The following is a 23,771-nucleotide window of genomic DNA, read 5'->3' on the forward strand; positions in this document are numbered from 1 at the left end:
TCCAAACCACAAGTGTATTTATTTTTAAATATGTGGTGTTACTAGTGATAATAACACCATAGCATTAAATACTGACACATTTAGGCAAGTTTGGCTTGGTTAAATAGAAAATAGTCTTTATATAAAACCTGCTTATATACAGCAAACTAACAAACCAAAGGTGTATTGTTTTGGAATCGTATAGGCACAACAATCACCAACCATCTGACATTTTGTTAGAATCTTCATGATTCATGGGTCAAAGGCCCACCTTTCACACCAAAACTTTGTAAATTGTTTAAAGGAATGTTATTTCATGAAAACAGGATGACTTATGGACAGGATATAATAGAAAATCTTTTCATGGAATGTGCCAGTGAAAGTACGTTGTATGGAAAACTATTCCCTTTTACTTGACTTGTGGCTGTAAAAAAAGGTTAGTTTTGTCCTACATGAATAGTGGCTAGGGTGAGTTCCAGTTATCTAAGTTACAGTGTACTCCACTGGTAACAAATATCCATAAACTCACTATGCTCCTCTGCTGTAACATTAAAGCCGGAGCAGCTGCTCCTCTTCAGGAAGGAGAAAACTACAGTGTTTTTACAGCCAGAAGTAAGCCTACAGGGCTGAGTGTGTGACACTCAGAAGACTGATTCTGCATCACTCCAGGAAGAGTCAACATGATTCTGTGACAACCACAACTTCACAGTAGCTACACTCAGTTTGCAACATGGATATTCTGTCTCTCTGCAAATCTCCCAACTGTTCCTGAGTGGACTGAAACAGCCTGTCCATGAGAAGGTTTCAAATGATGACAGCGGTGTAACTGACACGCTTAAAGTTCACCTACATTTTCATCCTTTGATTCATGACAGCATGATAGTTAATGAAGTTAGTAAACAACAAAACTGAGCGGGCACACATCTGAGCTGTAATGAATCTGCAAGAAGGCCAAAGTCATGAGCACAAATCAAGTTTCTAGAGCCTGAGTGGACACAGCGCTCAGTGTGTTGAGGAGGTGACAGGAATTCACTAAATTTGAGGAAGCAACTTGGCTCCCTTTGCTAGGATCAGTCGAGTGGGAAGAAACATGTCTGAGTCTGAACTTTGGGAAATTTCTGACAGCTACGATATCTTCCACATGTGGAAAACAAACTACAGAAGTGTCAAAAAAAACTGTGGCAAAGTGGCTGCAAAGCCGCCTGAATACAATCCAATATTAACAGTCATTCCAGCTAATTAAACAGGATTTATACGCTGCCTGTTTGTGTCCGGTTTCACACGATTTATCTGGAGAGACAACAGGACTAGCAGTAGGGGTAACCATCTTAGAATACTTTGTGAAGTCACAATAATGGGAGGTTTGAATGCAACAGCCATACATGGGTGTGTCCTGCTGCATGTCATCCAAAAAGTGTTGCTATGCAGCCAAAGCTGCTGAATAAATTCCTGAGCGCAGTTAGAGCTCAGTTTGAAATCTGAAGTGGGATTGTGCATTAAAATATCTTCCTGCTCTTTGACATCTGTCCTTGTGAACTGTTACATCTGGCCTTCCAGACTGACCAGAACTGGTTTTGGGCTTGCTCAGTAGTTTGGTTATTAATAATTTCCATACATGTTATTTCTTGTCATGATGGATTATAACAAAGCTGTGTGCCAGCTGCTCCTCCTCTCCTGGGCCGGTTTCTGCTCCGTCAGTATCTCCCCCCCCCTGCTGCCCTGCGCTGCCTCCCTCCTCACAGCTCTGACAGCCTGCTGTACCGACGGTCGGCAGGGACGGGTGCTGCTTCTGCTCTTTCATCAGTGCGGGACCAGACTGAGAGGATCTGGTGCATCTACTGGCAGCATAGCTCAGCGCCGGACCTGTCTCCATCACCGCCTCTCCCTCTGTGCTTGCCTTCCTCTCTCCTTTTCTCTTCACTTCCTCTTTGGTCTCCTGTACATGGAGCTGGCCCATCCTCTCCGCCAGCTCCCTCAGCTCCTGCTCCTCGTCCATGGAGCTCAGAGAGGGAGGCTCTGGGTTGGACGCCCTCTTATCTTGTAGTGTGTCTGTGAAAATCAGAATTTCACATTTATTCTGCAGGGTGCAATTCATTTTCAGGACAGCAAGTGACAAAACCAAAACACATGTTCATCATACAAAGTGCACAGAGGGAGGGTCTACTTCCAGAAAGAGAGTCCGTAATGTAACAACATAATGAAAAATTATGCTATGCTGTATACCAGTGCTGTGCAAAAGTGTTTGGCCCCTTCCTGATTTCTTATTTTTTTGCGTGTTTGTCACACTTTGAGATGCTGTGGCGTGACCTTAAAAAGGCAGTTCATGCTCGAAAACCCTCCAATGTGGCTGAATTACAACATTTCTGCAAAGACGAGTGGGTCAAAACTCCTCCACAGCGCTGTAAAAGACTCATTGCAAGTTATCGCAAACGCTTGGTTGCAGTTGTTGCTGCTAAGGGTGGAGCAGCCAGTTATTAGGTTTAGGGGGCAATCACTTTTTCACACAGGGCCATGTAGGTTTGGATTTTGTTTTCCCTCAATAATAACAACCTTCATTTAAAAACTGCATTTTGTGTTTACTTGTGTTATCTTTGACTAATATTTAAATTTGTTTGATGATCTGAAACATTTAAGTGACAAACATGCAAAAAAACAAGAAATCAGGAAGGGGGCAAACACTTTTGCGCAGCACTGTACCATTACACAAGATACATTCGTCAACCATCAGACATCTTGCCATACAGTGCACACTGTGGCAGCGATCCTTTGAGTATCTCTGGTTGTCGCTGACCAGTGTGGACGAAAGTACCTTCATTTGTCAGGTATTTCATTTTTATTTTTAAATTAAATAAAATTCATTTTATTTAGCCAAAAACAACTTCTCTGAAACAGATTGTTTCACTCATTATTACTAATTCCTCATTACTGTTTCTCAGTTCATTTCAATAAAATTACATTTACCATGAGAGGATTTTTCTGCTTTTTCTGCTATTCAGTGCACAATTTATTAGAAATTTTGTACATACATGACCTGAAATTATGCTCTTTAGATGTGTATATAATGTTCTGATTTATGTTTTCCACAGTGGATCATATTCCACACATACAATGCACTGGGCATGAAAATAGTGCTATCCATTTCTGTTTAGTTTTGTAGAACTTATTAGCCTTCAGAACATCATCCCACAGCGTCTGCTGTGCTGTGCTGCTGATCTAAGGCTAAGGTAGGATTGTGTTGTCACTGGAATAATCAGAATTATTATGTAATGAGATTTTGGCTGGCTGGTATTACGGAAGATGGACACATTTATAGTACACTTCATCAGTAGACAGTATTCAGCTTTGATTAACACACACTGCTGTCACTGTGTGTGTGTGTGTTACCTGCTGCAGTCGGCTGGTGTGTCCAGGAAGGAGGCTCTGCTGTGGGCTGAGACTCTCCAGGCTTCAGGCTCTGCTCTGCTGTGGATTCAGCTCTCAGTGTGATGTGCAGTGAAATGGCCTGAGGACCACTGAGCTCAGCATCAACTCTGCTCCCACCCCTGCTGCTGAAGCTGCTGCTGATGGTGTCTCCTGGGGCGGTGGTCCCACCCCTGTTTCTGCTGTCGTCACCAAACACTTCATCAGCTTTGCTGCCACCATTTTCATTTTTACTGCGGATAGTTGTAGCAGCAGCTTTGGGGCCTTTAATACAATCTCTTCTGGGGAGATCAGCAGCCTTACTGTCGTCTCTGTAATTATTAGTGCTGGCAGTATGATCAGCTTTACTGCTGCTCCTGCTGCTGTTTGCTGGGAGAGGTTTGTCCGGTAGCAGAGGGCGGCCCCTGAAGGCCAGGTCAGGGTAGGTCATCTGCATCTCCATAATGGACTGGTCTACGCTGACGGGGTGGCAGCGTCGAGGCTTGGGCTGGGGGTTCGCTGCAAGCCTGGTGTCCAAACACAGGGGAACCTGAAGAAATAAAACAGAGCGGAGTTCAGCGCAGACTGCAGCTGGTTTGTTAAGGCGGGTTATGTTTGTTAACCTGGTTCTTCAGTCCGTCATGTCAAGCTGTGTTTTGTGTGAGCTGATGTATTTTGACATACATTTTTATACCCCTGCTCATTTAGTACCAGTGGCAGAAACACAGTCAGTGCAGTCAGTGCAGCGGCACTCGGACCGGCGGGGACAGCACCCGCAATGCTGTGACCCGGAGAGTGTGCTTACAGTGCTTAATTGGTCCAAAGCAGGTTATATAGCTTCAATTTTTAGATGCCACCATGCCAACCTGTTATAATTTCTTTGTTACATGACTCAACTTTTTAATGTGGCATATGCTACCTTTGATAGTCTTGTGCCAAAGGAAAGGAGAAATGATATCATATTATTTTAATAGTGCTGTTTGTATTTTGTTACAAAACTTAACATAATTTTTTCAGCAATCTATTTGCCCCCCCCCCCGAATTATGGAGGAATCACTATAACATATAATATTCTTAGAATATTCACAAAGGAATCAGACACAACCACTTTTCCTTCTGCCAAGCATGTGGCACCTGCAGTTTTACTTTTGGAAGGCCTGGAAGAGTCGCGATCACCTCTGTATCTGAAACTACAACTTTATCTGAAAGGGGTTGGGCCTCTCTTTCAGATGCCGGCCTGTTTGAGGAAAATGCCCTGCAATTACTACTGAAATCAATTAGAATACAAGCATGAGAAGGCACGACTGTTGGAGCACAGGGACTCGATGATCAGCATGTGAAGAACACCAATGCCCAAGTCCGAACAGGAAATAAGTGGAAGGCTGAAGAACCCTGTGGAGACTTTGAAGAATTGAGGCATTTTTTGAGGAAGCTCGGAGTCAGGGGTCCAAAACTGACACGGTGTGGGGAAAAAAAGGAGCCTAGGGAGACGGTCCCTGCCACACTGGTCCAATACCAGGATGCGCTCCAGGATTAAAGGAGTGGCAAAACACCAGTGAGGGGTGGCTCCAGGCTGCTGACCTAGGCCAACAGCGCTGTCAAAGGTGCATCAGGCGTGTCCAGGGTTCTTAACATTGTTGTCTGTGCTCGCCACATAGCCTCAAAATCTCAAAAAGGGGAACATCAACCTTAAAGCTAGAGTAGGTAATGTTGGACAAACTAGCAAGACACAGCTAGATTTTGAAAGTATCCAACTGAAAAAATCCCACCCCCTCCCTTCAGGCCTCCCTCCAAAGCCCCTCCCCCAAAACACATTTTCATGCACAGTGAGTGCACGCAGGTAGGCAGGTAGTCAGGTAGACAGACAGGTAGACAGACAGGTAGACAGGTAGGCAGGTAGACAGACAGGTAGGCAGACAGGTAGACAGGTAGGCAGGTAGTCACGTAGACAGACAGGTAGGCAGACAGGTAGACAGGTAGGCAGGTAGTCAGGTAGACAGACAGGTAGGCAGACAGGTAAACAGGTAGTCAGATAGGCAGGTAGTCAGGCAGACAGGTAGACAGGTAGTCAGGTAGACAGACAGGTAGGCAGACAGGTAGACAGGTAGGCAGGTAGTCACGTAGACAGACAGGTAGGCAGACAGGTAGACAGGTAGGCAGGTAGGCAGGTAGTCAGGTAGACAGACAGGTAGGCAGACAAGTAAACAGGTAGTCAGATAGGCAGGTAGTCAGGCAGACAGGTAGACAGGTAGTCAGGTAGACAGACAGGTAGGCAGACAGGTAGACAGGTAGGCAGGTAGTCACGTAGACAGACAGGTAGGCAGACAGGTAGACAGGTAGGCAGGTAGGCAGGTAGTCAGGTAGACAGACAGGTAGGCAGACAGGTAGACAGGTAGACAGGTAGGCAGGTAGTCAGGTAGGCAGGTAGGCAGGTAGTCAGGTAGTCAGACAGGTAGTCAGGTAGACAGGTAGGCAGGTAGGCAGACAGAAAGTCAGGTAGACAGACAGGTAGACAGGTAGACAGGTAGGCAGACAGGCAGACAGGCAGACAGGTAGACAGGTAGGCAGGTAGTCAGGTAGACAGACAGGTAGGAAGACAGGTAGACAGGTAAGCAGGTAGTCAGGTAGGCAGACAGGTAGGTAGACAGGTAGGCAGACAGGTAGACAGACAGGTAGACAGGTAGGCAGACAGGTAGACAGGTAGGCAGACAGGCAGACAGGTAGACAGGTAGGCAGGTAGGCAGACAGGCAGACAGGTAGGCAGACAGGCAGACAGGCAGACAGGCAGACAGGCAGGCAGACAGGTAGACAGGTAGACAGGTAAGCAGGTAGACAGGTAAGCAGGTAGACAGGTAAGCAGGTAGGGGGGTTATTTCAGGACTGCGACAGCCACAGATACCAGATTGTTTTCTCTTTTTTCAGCATCTGATTTATTGATTGCTGTCGGGATGTAAAGAGAATTACAACAAATATGACAAAAGATCCTTTTCTTTCTGTCCCTCAGCACTCGGTCTTACCTCTTTTCTATCTGCATCTTCCTTCTTCTTCTCCTCCTCTTCCTCTTCCTTTTGCCCTTTTGTTGTCTTCTGTTCTGTGGATTCCTCCAGTTTTGTAGGCCCCACTCTCCTCTGGAGAACCTCTAGCCACTCCTGCAGTGTAAGATCACAACTGTCACATGAAGCCATGAAATGAGAACACGTCACTGTGAGCTTTGACCATGTCCTATGGCTGCCATTCACATATAGGGACTGGGTAGAGGGCAGGGAGACAGTCAGTATCACCCTCAGTATGGCGTGTTTATATTCCATGGTGATGTGCTACACTCACAGTGTGTACTGTGTCCACTGTTGCCATTTAAGCAAAACGTCATTCAATATTAGGAGCCTAATGTGTGATGCAAGTGTTGCTTTTTCCAACACATTCCTTTTCTAAAAGTCAACTTCTGTCATTGTACTTGGATTCTGCTCATTGCAGCCTGGAACTATATTCTTCCTTTCATTTTCTTTTATTGAAAGCTTCTGGTTTTGTCTCCTCATGATGCATGCATGTTACTTTTCTATGTTTTCATCTCTTTTAAAGCCACTTTGTGAAGGATCAGACCCGGGAACACAGAAAACACATTGACTGCACCACTTTTCATCAGGATTATTTCATGTTTCTACAAACAAAAGCTAATGCCATCAGAATAATTTGAAAGGTGCTTTAATCACATAGAAATTTCTAGAGTGGCACTACAACACTACATAATTTCCTGTAGTGTAATCAGCTGCTGTTTGATTGGATGAAACATGGTTGGATGAAACATGGTTGGATGATTTCTGATCTTACCTGTGATCCCAGCTGATCCTTCTCCAGGAGCTCCAGGAGGTGGTAGCATTCCACCCTGGCCAGCAGCAGCTCAAAGCCCACCAGCATGGCTCTGTCTGGGTCAGCATCCTCACTGAGTCTGTACTCACTGAAATACATCAAACAGTAAAGAGGACAACTGAGGAGAGCAAGTGATAAAGTTAAAAAAATAGTGATTTTCACAGATGACAGGAACTGGCTTGAATCCAGCATGTTGGTGGCTTTCCCCATCTGCCTCAGGATTCACTCCCTGATTTTGTTAGAGCAACCCCCAGACCCCCCAAATGTCACTGGTGACTGGTGCTGTAATAAAATCAAGGAGTGAATTTTAAGATCTAATGTGATTGAAAACATTCAAGGACATGAAGTCAGTGGTTTGCACACATTTCAAAATCAGATGGAGGTTTTGTCCCTTATTTTTCATAAACAAATTTAAGAGAGAAAATATGAAAACACTTGTAAATGAGACTCACTGGGCCCTATCTTACACCCAGTGCAAAGCAAGCATTTTCACGCCCAGCGCCCACGTGGTGTGTAGGCTACCTGCATCCATCTGTCGCAGGTAGCCTACGCAGCTACGCTCCTTTATCCTCAGTTACATTTTGGTACATTCGCTCATATCCAGTCTAATGGAGTTGTTGCTGGGACAGAGGTCTGGGAGACGGCAGAGGGTCCACCAGCCAAGGACCACATACCTGTCCCCCAGCGAAGACGAGTGCCGCTGTAAACTTTGCTTATTCCGCCAGGCTGTAACTGACATCTGTAATCTCTGGTCAGATGTTTGGAGACTAATGCCAGATGTCCCTAAGCGCTCCCCGTTGCTGTCGAAGTCACTGCTGCGCTGCGTTTCTTTGCAAGTGGCTCATTCCAGAACCTGAGTTCTGTTGGAGGCATGTCACAATCTCCCTAAATTCGCCACTCCGATTGGTTTAATTCATGTTATGCCCAAAATGCACCTGATTAATTAAGAGACTAAAAGCAGTCGCCAATCAGTTGTGTGACTTTCTAAATAACAAATAATAGTAAATAATAGTTTATTTGAGGATTTTCAGTCAGGGTTTAGAGTGCATCATAGCACAGAGACAGCACTGGTGAAAATTACAAATGACCTTTTAATTGCATCAGACAATGGACTTGTCTCTGTACTTGTCTTGTTAGATCTTAGTGCTGCGTTCGACACCATTGACCATCACATCCTATTACAGAGACTGAAACATGTAATTGGCATTAAAAGAACCGCACTAAGCTGGTTTAAATCCTATCTATCAGATCGATCTCAGTTTGATCATGTTAACGAGAGTCCTCCGTGCACACCAAAGTTAGTCACGGAGTTCCACAAGGTTCTGTGCTTGGACGGGAATGCTGCGGCACGTGTACTGACGAGAACTAGGAAAAGAGATCATATCTCTCCAATATTAGCTTCCCTGCACTGGCTCCCTGTAAAATCCAGAACAGAATTTAAAATCCTTCTCCTCACCTACAAAGCTCTTAATGGTCTGGCACCATTGTATCTTAAAGAGCTCATAATACCATATTATCCGACTAGAACACTGCGCTCCCAGGATGCAGGGTTACTTGTGGTTCCTAGACTCTCCAAAAGTAGACCGGGAACCAGACCCTTTAGTTATTAAGCTCCTCTCCTGTGGAATCAGGTCCCAGTTTGGGTTCGGGAGGCAGACACCATCTCCACATTTAAGAGTAGGCTGAACACTTTCCTCTTTGATAAAGCTTATAGTTAGGGCTGGCTCAGATGAGCCCTGAACCATCCCTTAGTTATGCTGCTATAGGCCTAGACTGGCAGGAGACTTCCCATGATGCTCTCTTTCCTCTCTCCTCCTCTCCCTCTCCATCTCTGTATGCATTTTTATCCCATTACTGCATGTTACTAACTCAACATCTTCTCTCTCCCGTAGTTCTGTGCTTTCTCGTCTCTCTCCTCTCTCCTTCTGTCGCTTTCAGCAGGTATTTCTGCCTCCAGAGCTGCAGAGTCTGGATCTGTGGTTGTGGGCCACCTGCTGCCCCCGTGTTCCTGCTCGACAACTGCTACAACTGCTGTTACTAATACTGTCATTATTATTCCTAGAGCTGTCATTCCTATTATTATTAATTTATTAATATTACCACTACAATAACATTATTATTATTTTAAATTAATTAGCATTGTGCCCCCCCCAACCTAACACGGCAGCAGCAGATGGCCGCCCACCATTGACTTTGACTCTGGTTCTTAATTTCTTAATGGTTATTAATTTATTAATATTAACACTACAATTACATTACTACTATTTTAAAAATTCTAGGTGGTATTTGCATTGTGCCCTCTCTCTCTCTCTCTGATGGCCGCCCACCCTGAATCTGGTTCTGCCCGAAGTTTTTCCTTGCCACTGTCGCCAAATGCCTGCTCATGGTGGGATTTGTTGGGTCTCTGTAAATAATATTATAGAGAGTTCGGTCTAGACCTGCTCTATAGGAAAAGTGCAATGAGATAACTTCTGTTATGAATTGGGGCTATATAAATAAAATTGAATTGAATTAAATACAACCCCTTTGCGCCTTGCTCCTTACTTTGCGCCGTTTAACTAGCAAAAGTGGAGTTGGACACGCCCTGGATGCACTTGCCCCATTCACTCCTTTAAATAGGGCCCATTATCTCTGAGGTGAAATTTTCTAATTGTCTAGACATTTTAAGCCTCACTTACTTGACTGAGTTAAGGCCTATTACACTGTTGACAAGTGAATGTGTGTGTATTCTCCTGGCATGGAGACAACAGGCCTTGTGGCTTGATGACTACGACATTTATTGTCACTCTTGTTGTGGTTCTTCTTCTCCTTGTTCCTTACCTTTGTGGAGTATCAGTATGGGGCAGGTAGCCAATAGAGGCCAGGACTGACTGAATGGTAGCACTGCTGAGAACTGGCAGGAGACAGTAAACAAATGGACCTGTAAAAGTCTGAAAGAGACACAGAGAAACAGAAATACACTTTATCTATTACTAAATAAAGAAACGTTTATTTATTAAGAATTTTAAATTAGGTTATTAAAGAATTGTGACCAAGATATGTAGGGAGCAGGACATTTTATAGTTCTCTGGTGGACAAAGGGAGACACTAGCTCTGTTTCAATTCAATACTATGCACTAATTCTAAGCAGGATGTGAGCGTGTTCACACTGAAAAAGTGACAAAATTAAGTATACTCAAAACAGTAAGTATGCAGACTATAAACTCTGCTGCTGAGGTACACTATTGCCCACAATGCAATGCAAATGTAGGAGCTGTTCACAGCTGGAAAACATGTACATAAATTGCAGGTGGTGGTGAGACAGTGACAGAATAGAAAATACATTTAGCTGTCTCTTTGTGAAGATTAATTGCCAGTGACATTCACTTACAACGCGTTAGGACTTTTCAGTGTGCGCATACACTTGCTGTATAGTGATGATAAAACTCTTCTAACTTAATTGTATGATAATTGTGTAATGGTAACCTAGTCATACAGAATTAATGAAACGCGTCTGTAATTTTGCCTAATTTTTGTAAATCAAAAACATGTTATGAACCTACTAACATATCAAAGATGTATGTATTAGGGGTGGGAATCACCAGACGCCCCATTTGATGTTAAGAACAAAGTCCAAACCTCAGAATGAAATTACTGTTTTAAGCATCAAATTGTCACATTTTATCAAAACAAATTACTTTTTTAAATCAGTTATCAAAACAGTTGCTGATTAATTTTTGGATAATTGATGAATGAACTAACTAGGCTAATTAACTGACTAATCGTTTATGCTTAATTTTTGTGAATTGGTAGTTTACCTTTTAAAATCATGTTTTCAAAGTTCTTCATATGTTCTGTGAAATCTTAATTTGTAAAGTAACTAAAGCTGTCAAATAAACAGTGGAGTAAAAAGTACAAGTAGAAGTGTCATAAAATGGAAATAATAAAGTACAAATATCGTAGAAAAGGTTTCAGTCGTAGTCATCTGGACATTGTTTTCAGAATCAAGACGTTTCGGCTCCCATCCGGAAGTCATTCTCAATTGTGAAAAAATGGGACGGGAACTAGAAATTCAAGCTACTCTGTGTTACATAAGCCCCGCCCTCAGGGAGGAGTCTACCTGAGTGTCTGCTGTTTACCTGCCTAGTTTCACCTGAAACTGACCTAATAGTTTCCATGATGGCCCAGTAATCAGTAATCAGGCCTATTGTTTTCTGGCTGCACCTCCTTCATCACTGTTGAGGGCGGGGCTTAAGCAACACAGAGTAGCTTAAATTTCTGAGTTCTCAGACCATTTTCACAATTGAGAATGACTTCCGGATGGGAGCCGAAACGTCTTGATTCTGAAAACAGTGTCCAGATGACTACGACTGAAACCTTTTCTACGATAGAACACTCCTGGACGAATGAGGGACTACACCGTCTTAAAGTACAAATACCTCAAGTTTGTACAGTACTTGAGTAAATGTACTTAGTTACTTTCCCCCACTGCTCATTACCTGCTTACTGTGTCGTTGTCTCAGTGTCTCACTGTTAAATCACTCTGTGCTTTCAGGTGTTTCCTCTTTCTACCACATCCTGCGCAGAAACAGGAACTGGAACAACTCATAAAACCATCTGGAAACATTACAGGAGTTTCATTCCAAAATAAAATAACCATGTGCAAAAGGAAACTTTACAAAATTCTGGTTAATTATTCTGGAAATTATTTATTAGCTATTCCATAAGTTATTGACAATTTGAGAGCATATGCCAATTAAATACTAAAAGCTGTAACAATGAAACCATTAAGATCTATAAAGCTCAAACAATGGATTTCAACAGGTTTTTGCCCTGCTAGAAGCAGGGTCTATAGAGATGTCTGTGAGGCCAACACTTTGGTCCAGAATGACACACACACACAGTGCCATGAAATATGGCGTGGATATTCATGGTAACCAGATTTTGATGACCCCCAACGTTTCATCTGGTGCCACTGTCAAGTCAAAATTTCTCTCTGACCAACAATTTGGTCCATGACAATGGAAGCGCTACCATAAGGCCTCGAAACCCTTGACTTGTGCACCAGTAGTATCTCAATCTAAACGGCATATTGCCGTTAACACTACTGAGTACATTCACGCTCCCCAGCAGAAAGCCCTCAGGACAAACATGTCCATGTGAATGTACATTCTGACATCAAATGATGACTGATAATGATTAAATTAACAGTATCAGGCTCCAAGAAGATCCCTGTCCATTGTGGTTATCACATGACCTCTCCTCTAGCACTACCCTGTACCACTGTACTATAATACAGAAGGAACTGTTTGATGTATGTAGACACTTACATTTCATACAATTCACTGGATAATGCAACAGGCTGATTGCCATGACATCTACAGAGCACATCCATGCTCCCCAGAGACAGAAGCCTTGGTGATTCCATGCCAGGCTGGATGCCACCTGGCTTCATTTAGAAATATGCACCTTTAAAGCACAATATTAACTGACATAAGCATGATAAGGGCCTTGGTGGGTCCTGCTTTACCAGCTGATCTTGAGTTCCTGAAGCGGGTCCCTGTGTCTAAATCTAGTTTGAATAACTTCATTATTTAATCCAAAGCACCGAGAGAGTGAGGACTGGGGGATTAATGGGGGCCCAGCAGTTCATTTTTGCTCTGAGGCCCCCTAGCAAATGAATCCCGCCATGCAGAATTTCCACCTCCTCTGCAGAGAAATGATTGTTGTTCCAACACTTTAGTATTGTTGAAATGTAGTTAAACTGGAGCCTCTCATGGCTTTCAACGGTCTTGTTTTAATGGTCACATCTTGAAAGGAAGCTTTCTGCAGTTTTGATATGAGCCTGTATAAAATGTTTAAATACTGTAACACATGCATGGTCCCAGAACCATTTCAACTGCAGTATGTGGTACTTCATATAATATAACAAACAGTCCTTCAGTATTGCGACAGTATTATTCCAACAGAAATGAACACAGACTTTGACCCAGAGCAGAAACACGTCCTTTGAATTCCAGACAAGAGGTAATTCAGGTTACCTGGAAAGTGGGAGGGGCTGAAGAAAAGAAAGAAAGAAATTAAGAAAGAAAGAAATTAAGAAAGAAAGAAAGAGTGCCACCTTGAGTGTCTTGATTTCCTTCTTCCAGGGTTGAAGGAATAGATTGACGCAGATAGTTTCCAGCAGTTCGGCGGCTTTGATAAGCGCAGACAGCAGTTTCCTGTAGTCTGTGCTCAGGGCTCCAGAACCCTCGCGTACAGCCTGAGAGAACGGGAACACCGTGAAGGTCCCTCCAGGTTCTGGGTCCCTCAGCAGATACTGAGCCGCCTTCTCCAGCAGACAGGCATCGCGGCACGGCCCCACTTCTGTACACGGCTGGAGGTAACAGTTCACATAGTCCTCATAAAGCTCCTGGCGGGAAACCTCCGCCTGTCCTCCTGCTCGGACTCCGTCCTTCATGGCTGTCACGCCGACAAACACACGGCTCATCTCCGTCAGACTATAATGAGGAAGTACAGCTGTCAAACAAGCTGACGAGGAAGTGAAAGTGATCTTTTTTACAGACATGATAGTCTCAACGTTTTTCTGAAGCAGCAGCTATTTATTCAGCATTTAAAGCAAACCTCAGGTTATGTGGCACTGAGGCTACATAAAATAAAACAAAATAAAGTTTAGTCTTATCAACTACTTTTCAGGTACATCAGAACGAAAGTGTACAATTGCTCAAGGGGTGAACGTAAATTACATTATGCTGTAAAATTGCAATGCCTTGTTACATTACAGTGCTCTGTTGTTTCGTACATTTTAGGAATACTGTTACACAGGGAGAACAAAAGCTGAAATAATAGATTTCTTCGTTAGAAATCCTAAGCTGGGATGTTTTCAAACAACATCTGAAAAATGTAGCCTGTTTTCAAAAAGTGCGAAAGGCCATGTTTTATTTTGAAAACCCTCCCCCGGATGTAATCATTGTGGTTTCCGGGGTCAGAGCGGCGTCTTGTGATCACGCCGCCGGACCCTAAACACCGTTCACAGCCGCTGTAACAGACGGGCCGGGCCCCGCTGGCTGTGTGGCGCCTCCTCCTCCTCCTCCTCTTCTTCTACTGTTTCTACTGCTTCTTCAGGTAAGTACGTTAACCACGTGTCAGCTTTGTTTAACTTAAACTGTTACCTGGCTCCAGCCAACTCTAGGTTCACTGACCAGCTTTTTTCAAGCCCGCAGTGAGATTCTGTCGAAACCCCCCAAAAAGCTAGTAAGTGTACCTTGAGTTTAGAATAGTGTGTGTGTGCGCGCGTTGGTTATGTCAATAAGCCCCTCCCCCTGCCCCCCTGATTGGTTGTTTTTTATTGGCAGTGTCATTGATCCCCAAACTGCGATAAACTGTCACTGTGATAAAGTGATGTATTCTCATTCTGTATAGAGGAGTTGGTAACCACGTGATAAGAGCAAAGGCGTTGATAGGTTAGCACGTGTCCCGTGTTACGCTCTGCAGCCGGACCTAGCATTTTAGAGAAGCAGGGGCTTTCGGCAGACTCGTGTTGTTAAGTGGGGGCCAGGGTTAGCGCTGTGATTACATTTCTCACTTTAGTCCTGTTGTGAATGTCTGTCCTGCTGCAGGCTCAGAGGAGCTCGGCCATGAAGAGCAGAAGTGTTGGCTGGCTGGACGGCCGGCTCAGACAGAGAGTGGAGCAGGTACAGGTCTGGGTCCTGGTTCTCCTGGGGCTGTATGTTACCAGTGATCTGGTATTTAACAAGCTGAAATGGAAATACTTGTATAGTCACACAATTCAGTAAAAGCACATGAACAGTCTCTGCGATACTGTATTGCATCATATCTTACACACACACACACACACACCTACTCATCAATTTTCAGAGGACACCCTCCACAAAATACAAAAAGTGGAACAGCCTGAGTCTGCTCTCGTTCTTGCATGAATGTCATGCTGTGTCCATCTAGTTTTTCTTGTTAAATTGCCATGTGATCAGAGACTTGATGAGTGTCAGTCATCTTGACCCTGTTTCATTTTCAGTATCTGGCGTCCAGCAGCAATGAATATGTGGACCTTTCAGCCATGGCCCTGGAACTTCAAAAACTGTACAGGCAAGTTGATCAGGAGGGTGATGTGGTCTGGCTCAAAGCAGAGAACGGTCATACAGTGGAATCAACAGCGCTCGAAAAGAGCTGGGACAAAAAACCCAAACATTAGCACTTCATGAAGGCACACTGAGTGTATATTGATATGTATGTACATTAAAAGTCATGACGTGTTTGGTTCATGTTGTATCTTTTAGAATGGAGTACGGCAGAAGAAACAAGACAGCTTTCAGGATTCAAGTAGAGAAAGGTAAGAGAGGCAGAGGGACAGTAGTTTGGCTTACATGTGTGTGTAAATTCACACCGGAGTCCCTTCTAATGGAAGGACACACAGGACAAGGGTGAAGATGATTGTTTTGACTTAGTTTTAGTCATGATGATGGATTAGTGTCATGTGATCACAGGACAAAAGATAAAAGAAATATTGTGTAATTCTGAGACAACAAAAGTAACTGGACACGTGAGCTCTCCGGCCTCGCGTACCAACCAGCTCCTGTGAGTAGCTCTGATTTGTCTTTTCCGTCTGCCTCTCCCAGTGTATGAAGCAATCATGAAGGAGTCTGGGCTGAATGATCTGGAGAGCAAACACTTGGCCAAGAGAGCCAAGCACAGCCACAATGACCCTGGGTAAGGGACACGGCCTGCTTACTGCCTGGATTATGCTGAACTCATACTCTCTTTTTAAATGTACAACTCATGCCACTCAAACCTGTGTGTTCCCAGTGACGGCAGCAGCAGCAGCAGCTCGGAGGAGCCGTCTGACAGCGATGACCACGTTCTGGAGAACACTGTAAGAAATGATGTGTAAATCTGAGGGCAACGTAAGGAATTACACTGGAAGCATGTCGGTCACAGAATTCTGACGAGGGAAGCTTATTTAGTTACTTCCTTCAACCCACACCGTTGGCTCATTAAGCACAATCACGCACCTCACACTCGGAGAGCCTTCACCAAGGCTGCACGGCCCTTTTTAAAAGAGGGACTTAGATCTAGAACCAGATGCAGATTTGAAAAGTGTAAACATTATCAATGATTTGTGTCAAAATACACACAGTGATAGACCATCAAGCTGACGGAGATATGATTCTGTCTGTAAATATTAAATCTTTAAGCATGAATTGTGAAAAAAAAATCAAGTGTGTGAGAATCATGGCCACTGAGTTATGGCCATTTAGATGTATCCTGTTGCTTTAACGCCCCCATATGTTGCACCATCGCTCAGAGTACATGTGTGCACCGGTCCTCCAAAATCCGTGCTTTAGCTCAAGCGTCGCTAACAGTGTAGCTCAGGGTTTTCGGTTAAGCGTAGGGTTGGTGCTTTCATCTTCTACATACTAAGGTGTCCTTGAGCACGACACTGAACGTTCCACAGTGCATTTTAACCACTGCGTGTGGAGTGACTTTGAATTAGAGAGGCTGCCAAATTCATGTAATTCATTTAATGTAAAAGAGACAGACCACACCTAGAAGAATGTGGTGAGGAATTACTGCAGCATCGTGGCATTTCAAAAACCAAATGAAAATCCTTGTTAGTTTTGCTGACCTCCAGCGGTTTAACTTCTCATTTTGCTGCGGTGATGTAGAAGTGCACTCCGGGGTGTGTCGGTACACAGTGACATCACTGTTGAGTGTGTTGCAGGTGTAACGGAGCTGCAGACCAGAAGAGGTCAGTGAAACAAAGCTTTTCAGTTTGGTATTAGGTGACTCTTCAAAGCGCTTTCTAAATGGCCACGTGGTGGCACCTCCCACACCAAAAACTGTTTACCTGTTCCTCAGCACACTGGCCAACTTTCTACCAAATATAAATGAAAGTCATTTTTGAGATATCTTGCTTATTAACAAAAAACCAAACAGACATATGGGACTGAGCATAACCTCTTTTCTTTAAGGTTATATCAGGTGGGGTCCCCAAGGATGTTGAACATGAACGTTATTACATTACAGCACACTCAGTGCTTATTTTTAAGAGCTTATTACATTAATTTACAATTCTTTTTAGTGGTAAAGAGCCTTTTTAAATGACAAAACAATGAAGGAGAGAATTAGCGGTGTGGGTGACACATGCGCAGTGTGAAAAAACACCTGAGAAGAACACTTTAGACTCGAACACCACGGGAAAACTCTGCACCTGAAAGTTAGGCAGCTCACTGATTTGTCTGCTGTGACTTCAGACTGACTAAAGGACCAGTCCAACATTTTGGGAAGTGTACTTGTCTGCTTGTCAAACCCGCAGTAACATTAGGTTGGTGATTACCTTTAACTCTAGCTTGCTGACTAATAAGATGTGACGTGTTTGAAAGGTGTGAAGAGCTAGGCTCGCAGTTTCCCTCTCTTTCTAGTTTTTGTACCAAGGTAGGCTAAACACATCCTGAACCTGATATCCATCCTGTCATCTGACTCGGGGGTAGACGGCTAACAAGCACATTTTCCAAATGTTGGACTGTTAATTAAAATTATCGGCACAGCTCTTTCTTGACACCGAGATCTAACCATTCCTTGCTGCTGCTTTTTGCCATCCACAGCCCACCAACCACATGAACAGCTCTCTTACATCTCTGTACCGAAAGGGACACCCCGATTCCAGCACCTGCTCACCCAGGAGAGATCAGCCTGCTGCCAGCAGTCCTGCCAGCACAGCCAACCCCCCTCCCAGTGCAGGGACGCTGGTTTCCACAGGAGGCTGGTTCATTGATAGAGGCAAAGGGCCCGAGAAGAGCAACATCCTCATCGACCTGTGTGAAGAGGAGCCAGCTAATACAGCAGCAAATGTATGTACCAGTGGAGGGCATGTCTGTGTACTTAACATCCTGACGTTGTCACTATGTAGGTGTTAACTGTGTTGGTGGTATTGCCATCAGTCCTTAGAATGTCACCAATAACTTTGGTGCCTCGGTCTTAATTTTTATCATCTGGATTTCCTTCTTTAAACGTCCGAATCTACACAGTGGCAAGTTGTTTTGTCACAAGGGAAGAAAGCTCAGAACAATGGTAGATTTTTGTGACCAATAACAATATTAGTAATAAGATAAAAACAGAACATAAACAAACATTTTTGACAAAGATCCCTTAACTTAGTTTATTGAAGAACACTGACCTAGATATGTAAGGAGCAGGACATTTTCACAGTAATACCAGCCGTGCTGTACTGGTCAGGCTCTGCGGTTCGTTCCTGAGTGGCGCCTGTGATGCATGATTGGCAGGTCATTAATCAGATTCAATCGTTTAGTGCTAACAGAAGGTGACTTGCAGACCACTGTGCTTAACAGTGCAAAGACTATTACAGCAGGTACCTGTACATTGGCTGGATTTTCTCACCATAAACATTCTTCCTCAGTTATTCCACCTGAAGAAGGAGAAGGTTCAGCATTTCAGACAGGAGTCTCGAGGAGGCTCGAGAGTAAGATTTAGTGCAGCACATGTGAATGGGAGGGGAGGTCTTTTTACTGCCTTATCCATTAACCTACACATGCATTTCTTTGGACGGTGGGAGGAAGCTGGAGAACCCGGAGAGAACCACGGTAACACGGGAACATGCATGTCCCCACAAAAACATGTGTACCATAATACAACAACAAACCAAGTGGGGAATGGACACACAGAGGTCAGTGTGGCCACCTGATAATCTGACCCTCTGACTGTAGGCATTTCACATAGACATTCACTTTGTACTCTGTGTTCAGCTGACGTTGCTCGACTCATGCACTGACTGCCATGTATTTTTGTCACCAGCAGACAGATGTCTCCATGCTGGAGCCTGAAAAATCTCACAAAAAGTCAAAAAAAAGGACCAAGATCTCCACTGAAACTACTGAGTCTCGCACCCTGAACAAGAAAGGTATTAACCTGTTATTGAACACCACACAACAATGTAATCCTTACTGACCTTGTCAAGCATTGCCTGTAGGGCTGCAACTAACAATCATTTTGTTATTATGTAATGTTTGTTTATTTAGGTTGCTTAGTCAAAAATAATGACATATCTATTACCACAGTCCACTGTGATGTTTGTAACAGTCCACTATGTTGTATTCTTTCTGTATGAATTACTTCTCAGCAAAATCCAAGTCACCGGAGCTGCAGTATCCCACTCTGAAGTTTGAAGATGTAGGCGGTAATGAAGAGACGTTAACGGTTAGTACCTTTAACCTTGCTACTTTTGTTTGTTGCTGTACCAACAAGTTGGGTACCAACTTCTTCTGTTGTAAATTGGGGATGGCTGCAGTGCATTGCTGTCAGTCACAGTGTCCACTAGGAGTCACCAAAGTCAGAAGTTTTTCAATCCAACACAATGGGGCTTTAATTTAGCAGTGTTGAGCGTATGTTATATTGTCCATCCATAGTTTGCTCTTGCTATTATTTGACATTATTTCAGGACGTGTGTAAGCTGCTGATCCACATTCGTCACCCTGAGGTGTACCAGCAGCTGGGAATGGTTCCACCGAGGGGCTTCCTCCTCCATGGACCTCCTGGCTGTGGAAAGACCCTGCTGGCCCAGGCTGTGGCCGGGGTGAGTACTGGACAAAGCCAGTCCTCCTGTTGTAACTTCAGTGTTGTGTGACATCAAAGGGTACAATATAGGACAACAGGTAATATACACACACATAGGCGAACCCGTCGCTGATCGTTTGCCACAGCATGCTTTGGCTGGGAGAGGGAGGCACAATGCAAATACCACGTAGAATATATATATATATATATATATATATATATATATATATATATATATATATATATATATATATATATATATATATATATATATATATATATATAAAATGAGCTGGAGAAGGCCTGGAAGGTGAAGGCGACAGTGGTGCCCGTGGTCATCGGAGCACTCGGGGCAGTGACCCCCAAACTGGAGGAGTGGCTACAGCAGATCCCTGGAAGAACACCAGACATCTCGGTCCAGAAGAGTGCAGTACTGGGAACAGCAAAGATACTGCGCAGAACCCTCAAGCTCCCAGGCCTCTGGTAGAGGACCCAAGCTCGAAGGATGAGACCACCCGCGGGGGGTGAAGTTTTTTTTTATATATATATATTCCAAAAAGCACCACAGAGCGCCACAGGAAGTCATTCCTGCCTGTGGCCATCAAACTATTTAACTCCTCCCTCTAAGGGTTAGTCTGTTTGACACTAAGTCACTAAACTGGACATTGAGCATTACATCTCCGCCATAATTGAATAATTGTGCAATATTCTGTGTACTACTCCCATGCAATATTAGTTTTCCCTTGTTAGTTTTTCTTATTTATTGTTACTTGATACTATATACTTCAATTACTCTCGACAGTACATGCACCCCCGCTTATTAATATTATTTATTACATAATTAGTTACATTGTATTTATACTGTACTTTCATCATCAACCAGTAAACCCACTTGGTACTCAACACTTAGTTTATCTTATACTTATACCGACAGGATACTTAATTTATTTCTGACCTGTTTTATAGTGTTTATAGTGTATCATATCGTTTTCTAGTACTTTCTCCTGTGTGACTGACGTAAAGGTGAGCTACTGTAACAAAGAGTTTCCCTTCAGGATCAATAAAGTGTTTCTGATTCTGATATATATATATATATATATATATATAATATAAGATAGCATGTAGTTTGGCCAGCATCCTCCTCTCTGACACCACTGACAGAGAGTCCAGCTCCACCCCCACAATGTCACTGGCTTTATGGATCAGTTTGTTGAGCCTGTTGGCGTCCGCTACCCTCAGCCTGCTGCCCCAGCATGCAACAGCATACAGGATAGCACTGGCCACCACAGACTCATAAAACATCTTCAGCATTGTCCGGCAGATGTTGAAGGACCTCAGCCTCCTCAGAAAATAGAGGCGGCTCTGGCCCTTCCTGTAAACAGCTTCAGTGTTCTTAGCCCAGTCCAGTTTATTGTCCATGTGTACTCCCAGGTACTTATAGTCCTTAACAAAGTCCACACTGACCCCCTGGATGGAATCCGGGGTCACTGGTGCCTTGGCCCTCCGTAGGTCTACAACCAGCTCCTTAGACTTTGTCGCATTGAGCTGCAGATGGTTCTGCTCGCACCATGAGACAAAGTTACTTACCACAGCCCTGTACTCAGTCTCATCACCACCACTGATACATCCCACCACAGCAGAGTCATCAGAAAACTTCTGAAGGTGGCAGGACTCTGTGTGGTGGCTGAAGTCCGTGGTGTAGATGGTGAAGAGGAAGGGAGAGAGGACAGTCCCCTGAGGGGCCCCAGTGTTGCTGACCACGCTGTCTGATACACAGTACTGCAGGCGCACATGCTGTGGTCTGCCTGTCAGGTAGTCCATAACGAGGGCGAGGGGGCATCCACCTGCATCGCTGCCATCGATCTCATCTCCCATTTTTTTCCACTGAATCTCGAGTAGAATGAGTCTCTTGTAAACAATATATATCAGAGTCTTTATCTCTACCAGGGAAAAATGTCTCCTTGTTAATAACTCTGACATATTAGAACCTCAGTAGGTTCTCTAATTTCTTAATTCTTTAATTAAAAAAAATAACAACATACAACAATTTTTACCATGTGACCATACAGGGAAATAGGAAGAGAGAAAACAAACAGAAAACAAGTCGTATAGAATGAGGGCTTAGATTGGCCACACACATACCAAAAAGAACCTAACCTAAGAACTACTAAGACGGTGTAGTCCCTCATTCGTCCTAAGAACTACTAGAAAATACACTTTTTATTTCTTTCTCAAACACATACAAAGGCAGGCTACATAACCATATAAGTCAACTTATGTATCGAAAAATTCCAATGTTTTTAACAGTAACGTCTGGATCCATATACAGTTCATCATCCACATACAGCCTATTGGCAATCAAACTTGCCCTTTTTGCTGCTTATTTTTTCTTGGTGATAAAGTGGTAGAGGCACTTTCCACCTCTCCATTATTCCAAAAGGCCCAGGACTTTATCCTTTGACGCTGCTCAGTGCTCAAACCTGATGACCTGGCCTTGAGGATTTTGTCTGCAAACGACCTTCTCTTTCCTAGAAGATGGTAAATGGTAACTGGACTGTACAGTGCCTTTCTAGTCTTCCGACCACTCAAAGTGCTTCACACTGCATGTCATTCACCCGCTGGGGGAAGCCAGGATCGAACTGCCGACCTTCCGATTTCCCTCGCAGTCTCCTTTGAAAGGTTGAGCTCCTTTTTGGGGCAAATGTTTTAACCTGTTCTTTCACATCTTCACCTAGGACTTCAGGTGTTAGTAGGTGCTGTAGTATAAAGAGCACAGGTACTGTGTAGTTTGCATCATATTAAATAAAGTCACTAACCTCCTGAGCCAAAGAGGACAAGTGGGGAGATGTGCTGCACATTAACTGAGGATGAATCCTTTGATGTCAGATTTTGGTTCTGCTGTTTGATTCATGTTTATTAAGAGTCTTGTATTCTTGAAACAGTCTGGGCCATATTAGTCTCTAAAACTGCTAAGGGGGGTTAGGGTTAGGGTTACCCTAGGTTGAAGGTTGTGTGTATTTTGTGTGCTTGTTAAATAAAGTGATCTGATTGTGTGTTTCAGGAGCTGCAGCTGCCCATGTTGAAGGTGTCCGCTCCGGAGCTGGTGTCTGGAGTGTCCGGGGAGTCTGAACAGAAGCTCAGAGAGCTGTTTGACCTGGCTGTGGTTAGTAGTGCTTTCCTTCTTTTATATCATTCTAGAGGTCCCATCAGAAGACTGGAGACTGGAGGAGCTGTGGTATGCACAGGGAACCACATACTCCAGTGATGAGTGATGTCCCTGTGCTTCTGCTCATACAGTAGAACTGCTATTATTAATATGTGTGAACATCACTGGTTCTTTTCTCCCCTTGCAGAGCTCTGCCCCATGTATCCTGTTCATAGATGAGATAGATGCCATCACCCCTAAGAGAGAGGTGGCCTCTAAAGACATGGAGAGGAGGATTGTAGCCCAGCTGCTAACCTGCATGGACGGTAGGATCCACTGCCTTCAGAGCCACATGTAATTCCCCTCAGGAAATGTCATTCTTACTGGAACCTGCAGACTCTCATTAATGATATTTCAACTTTCACCTGACATTGACCAATCAGCATATTGATGGACCAAACAGAGTACCACTTACTGTTGAGTCATTGCAGTGTACAATGTGTAAAACGTGTATGCAAACAGAATGCCATCAAATCAGCACCATGAGTGTATGTCATGGCAATGTGGCACCTGAAAACAACCCTGCAAACACAACATCTGCTGCAGACATGAATTCTCAGATTAAGGTACCACCTTAGCCTCACTGTCCCTCAATCCAAATCTGATAGCACTTAATTAGACTGATTGAGGAGCTGGTGGATATGTCATATTAAGCTAAATGTGACGGGACTGTCAAATAATTGGAAAATAGAAGAAAAGCGCCTAATGCAAACATCCTTTCACTGGACCTCCACAGGTGAAATGACATTTTTGT

General features: G+C 43.8%; 2 protein-coding genes across 6 annotated transcripts in view; one reads left to right on the plus strand and one right to left on the minus strand.

Moving 5' to 3' along the window:
• On the minus strand, nucleotides 1-14,205 carry si:ch211-189a15.5. 2 transcript variants are annotated; one of them, XM_044213019.1, is made up of 7 exons: nucleotides 14,027-14,205; nucleotides 13,346-13,724; nucleotides 10,066-10,175; nucleotides 7,207-7,333; nucleotides 6,396-6,527; nucleotides 3,364-3,928; nucleotides 1-2,028 (listed from the first exon to the last, which is right to left on the minus strand). In XM_044213019.1, exons 2-7 carry the CDS (start codon nucleotides 13,712-13,714, stop codon nucleotides 1,598-1,600), a joined length of 1,734 nt encoding a protein of 577 aa, XP_044068954.1. In that variant the 5' UTR covers nucleotides 13,715-13,724; nucleotides 14,027-14,205; the 3' UTR covers nucleotides 1-1,597. The 2 variants fall into 2 exon arrangements, with proteins under 2 accessions (XP_044068954.1, XP_044068953.1); XM_044213018.1 differs by having other exon boundaries at nucleotides 13,346-14,205.
• The window catches only part of nvl (nuclear VCP like), a 26,705-nt gene continuing 16,401 nt past the window's right edge, over nucleotides 13,468-23,771 (plus strand). For 3 of the 4 annotated variants that reach the window (XR_006379759.1, XM_044213015.1, XM_044213017.1), the window contains exons 1-13: nucleotides 13,468-13,606; nucleotides 14,214-14,349; nucleotides 14,844-14,918; nucleotides 15,260-15,330; nucleotides 15,522-15,574; nucleotides 15,861-15,951; nucleotides 16,048-16,114; nucleotides 17,847-18,092; nucleotides 19,054-19,159; nucleotides 19,379-19,455; nucleotides 19,697-19,831; nucleotides 22,874-22,975; nucleotides 23,166-23,283. Coding sequence is in view for 3 of the 4 variants with exons in the window: in XM_044213015.1 (XP_044068950.1) it covers nucleotides 14,862-14,918; nucleotides 15,260-15,330; nucleotides 15,522-15,574; nucleotides 15,861-15,951; nucleotides 16,048-16,114; nucleotides 17,847-18,092; nucleotides 19,054-19,159; nucleotides 19,379-19,455; nucleotides 19,697-19,831; nucleotides 22,874-22,975; nucleotides 23,166-23,283 (1,123 nt within the window). In the remaining variant the exon portion in view is untranslated. The remainder of the gene's footprint in view (nucleotides 13,607-14,213; nucleotides 14,350-14,843; nucleotides 14,919-15,259; nucleotides 15,331-15,521; nucleotides 15,575-15,860; nucleotides 15,952-16,047; nucleotides 16,115-17,846; nucleotides 18,093-19,053; nucleotides 19,160-19,378; nucleotides 19,456-19,696; nucleotides 19,832-22,873; nucleotides 22,976-23,165; nucleotides 23,284-23,771) is intronic. The other variant, XM_044213016.1, reaches the window with a different exon arrangement.

The sequence above is a fragment of the Siniperca chuatsi genome, linkage group LG11, assembly GCF_020085105.1.
Source record: "Siniperca chuatsi isolate FFG_IHB_CAS linkage group LG11, ASM2008510v1, whole genome shotgun sequence".
In the NCBI taxonomy this organism is placed as follows: Eukaryota; Metazoa; Chordata; class Actinopteri; order Centrarchiformes; family Sinipercidae; genus Siniperca; species Siniperca chuatsi.

What these genes read in the sequence shown, in the direction of transcription:
- si:ch211-189a15.5 (XM_044213018.1), bottom strand. Translation starts at nt 13,792, where the DNA reads ATGTCTGTAAAAAAGATCACTTTCACTTCCTCGTCAGCTTGTTTGACA. An exon ending in CATACTGATACTCCACAAAG is followed by an intron (nt 7,334 to 10,065) that starts GTAAGGAACAAG and finishes GATGTATTTCAG; the next exon opens with TGAGTACAGACTCAGTGAGG. An exon ending in AAGATGCAGATAGAAAAGAG is followed by an intron (nt 3,929 to 6,395) that starts GTAAGACCGAGT and finishes TTATTTCTTCAG; the next exon opens with GTTCCCCTGTGTTTGGACAC.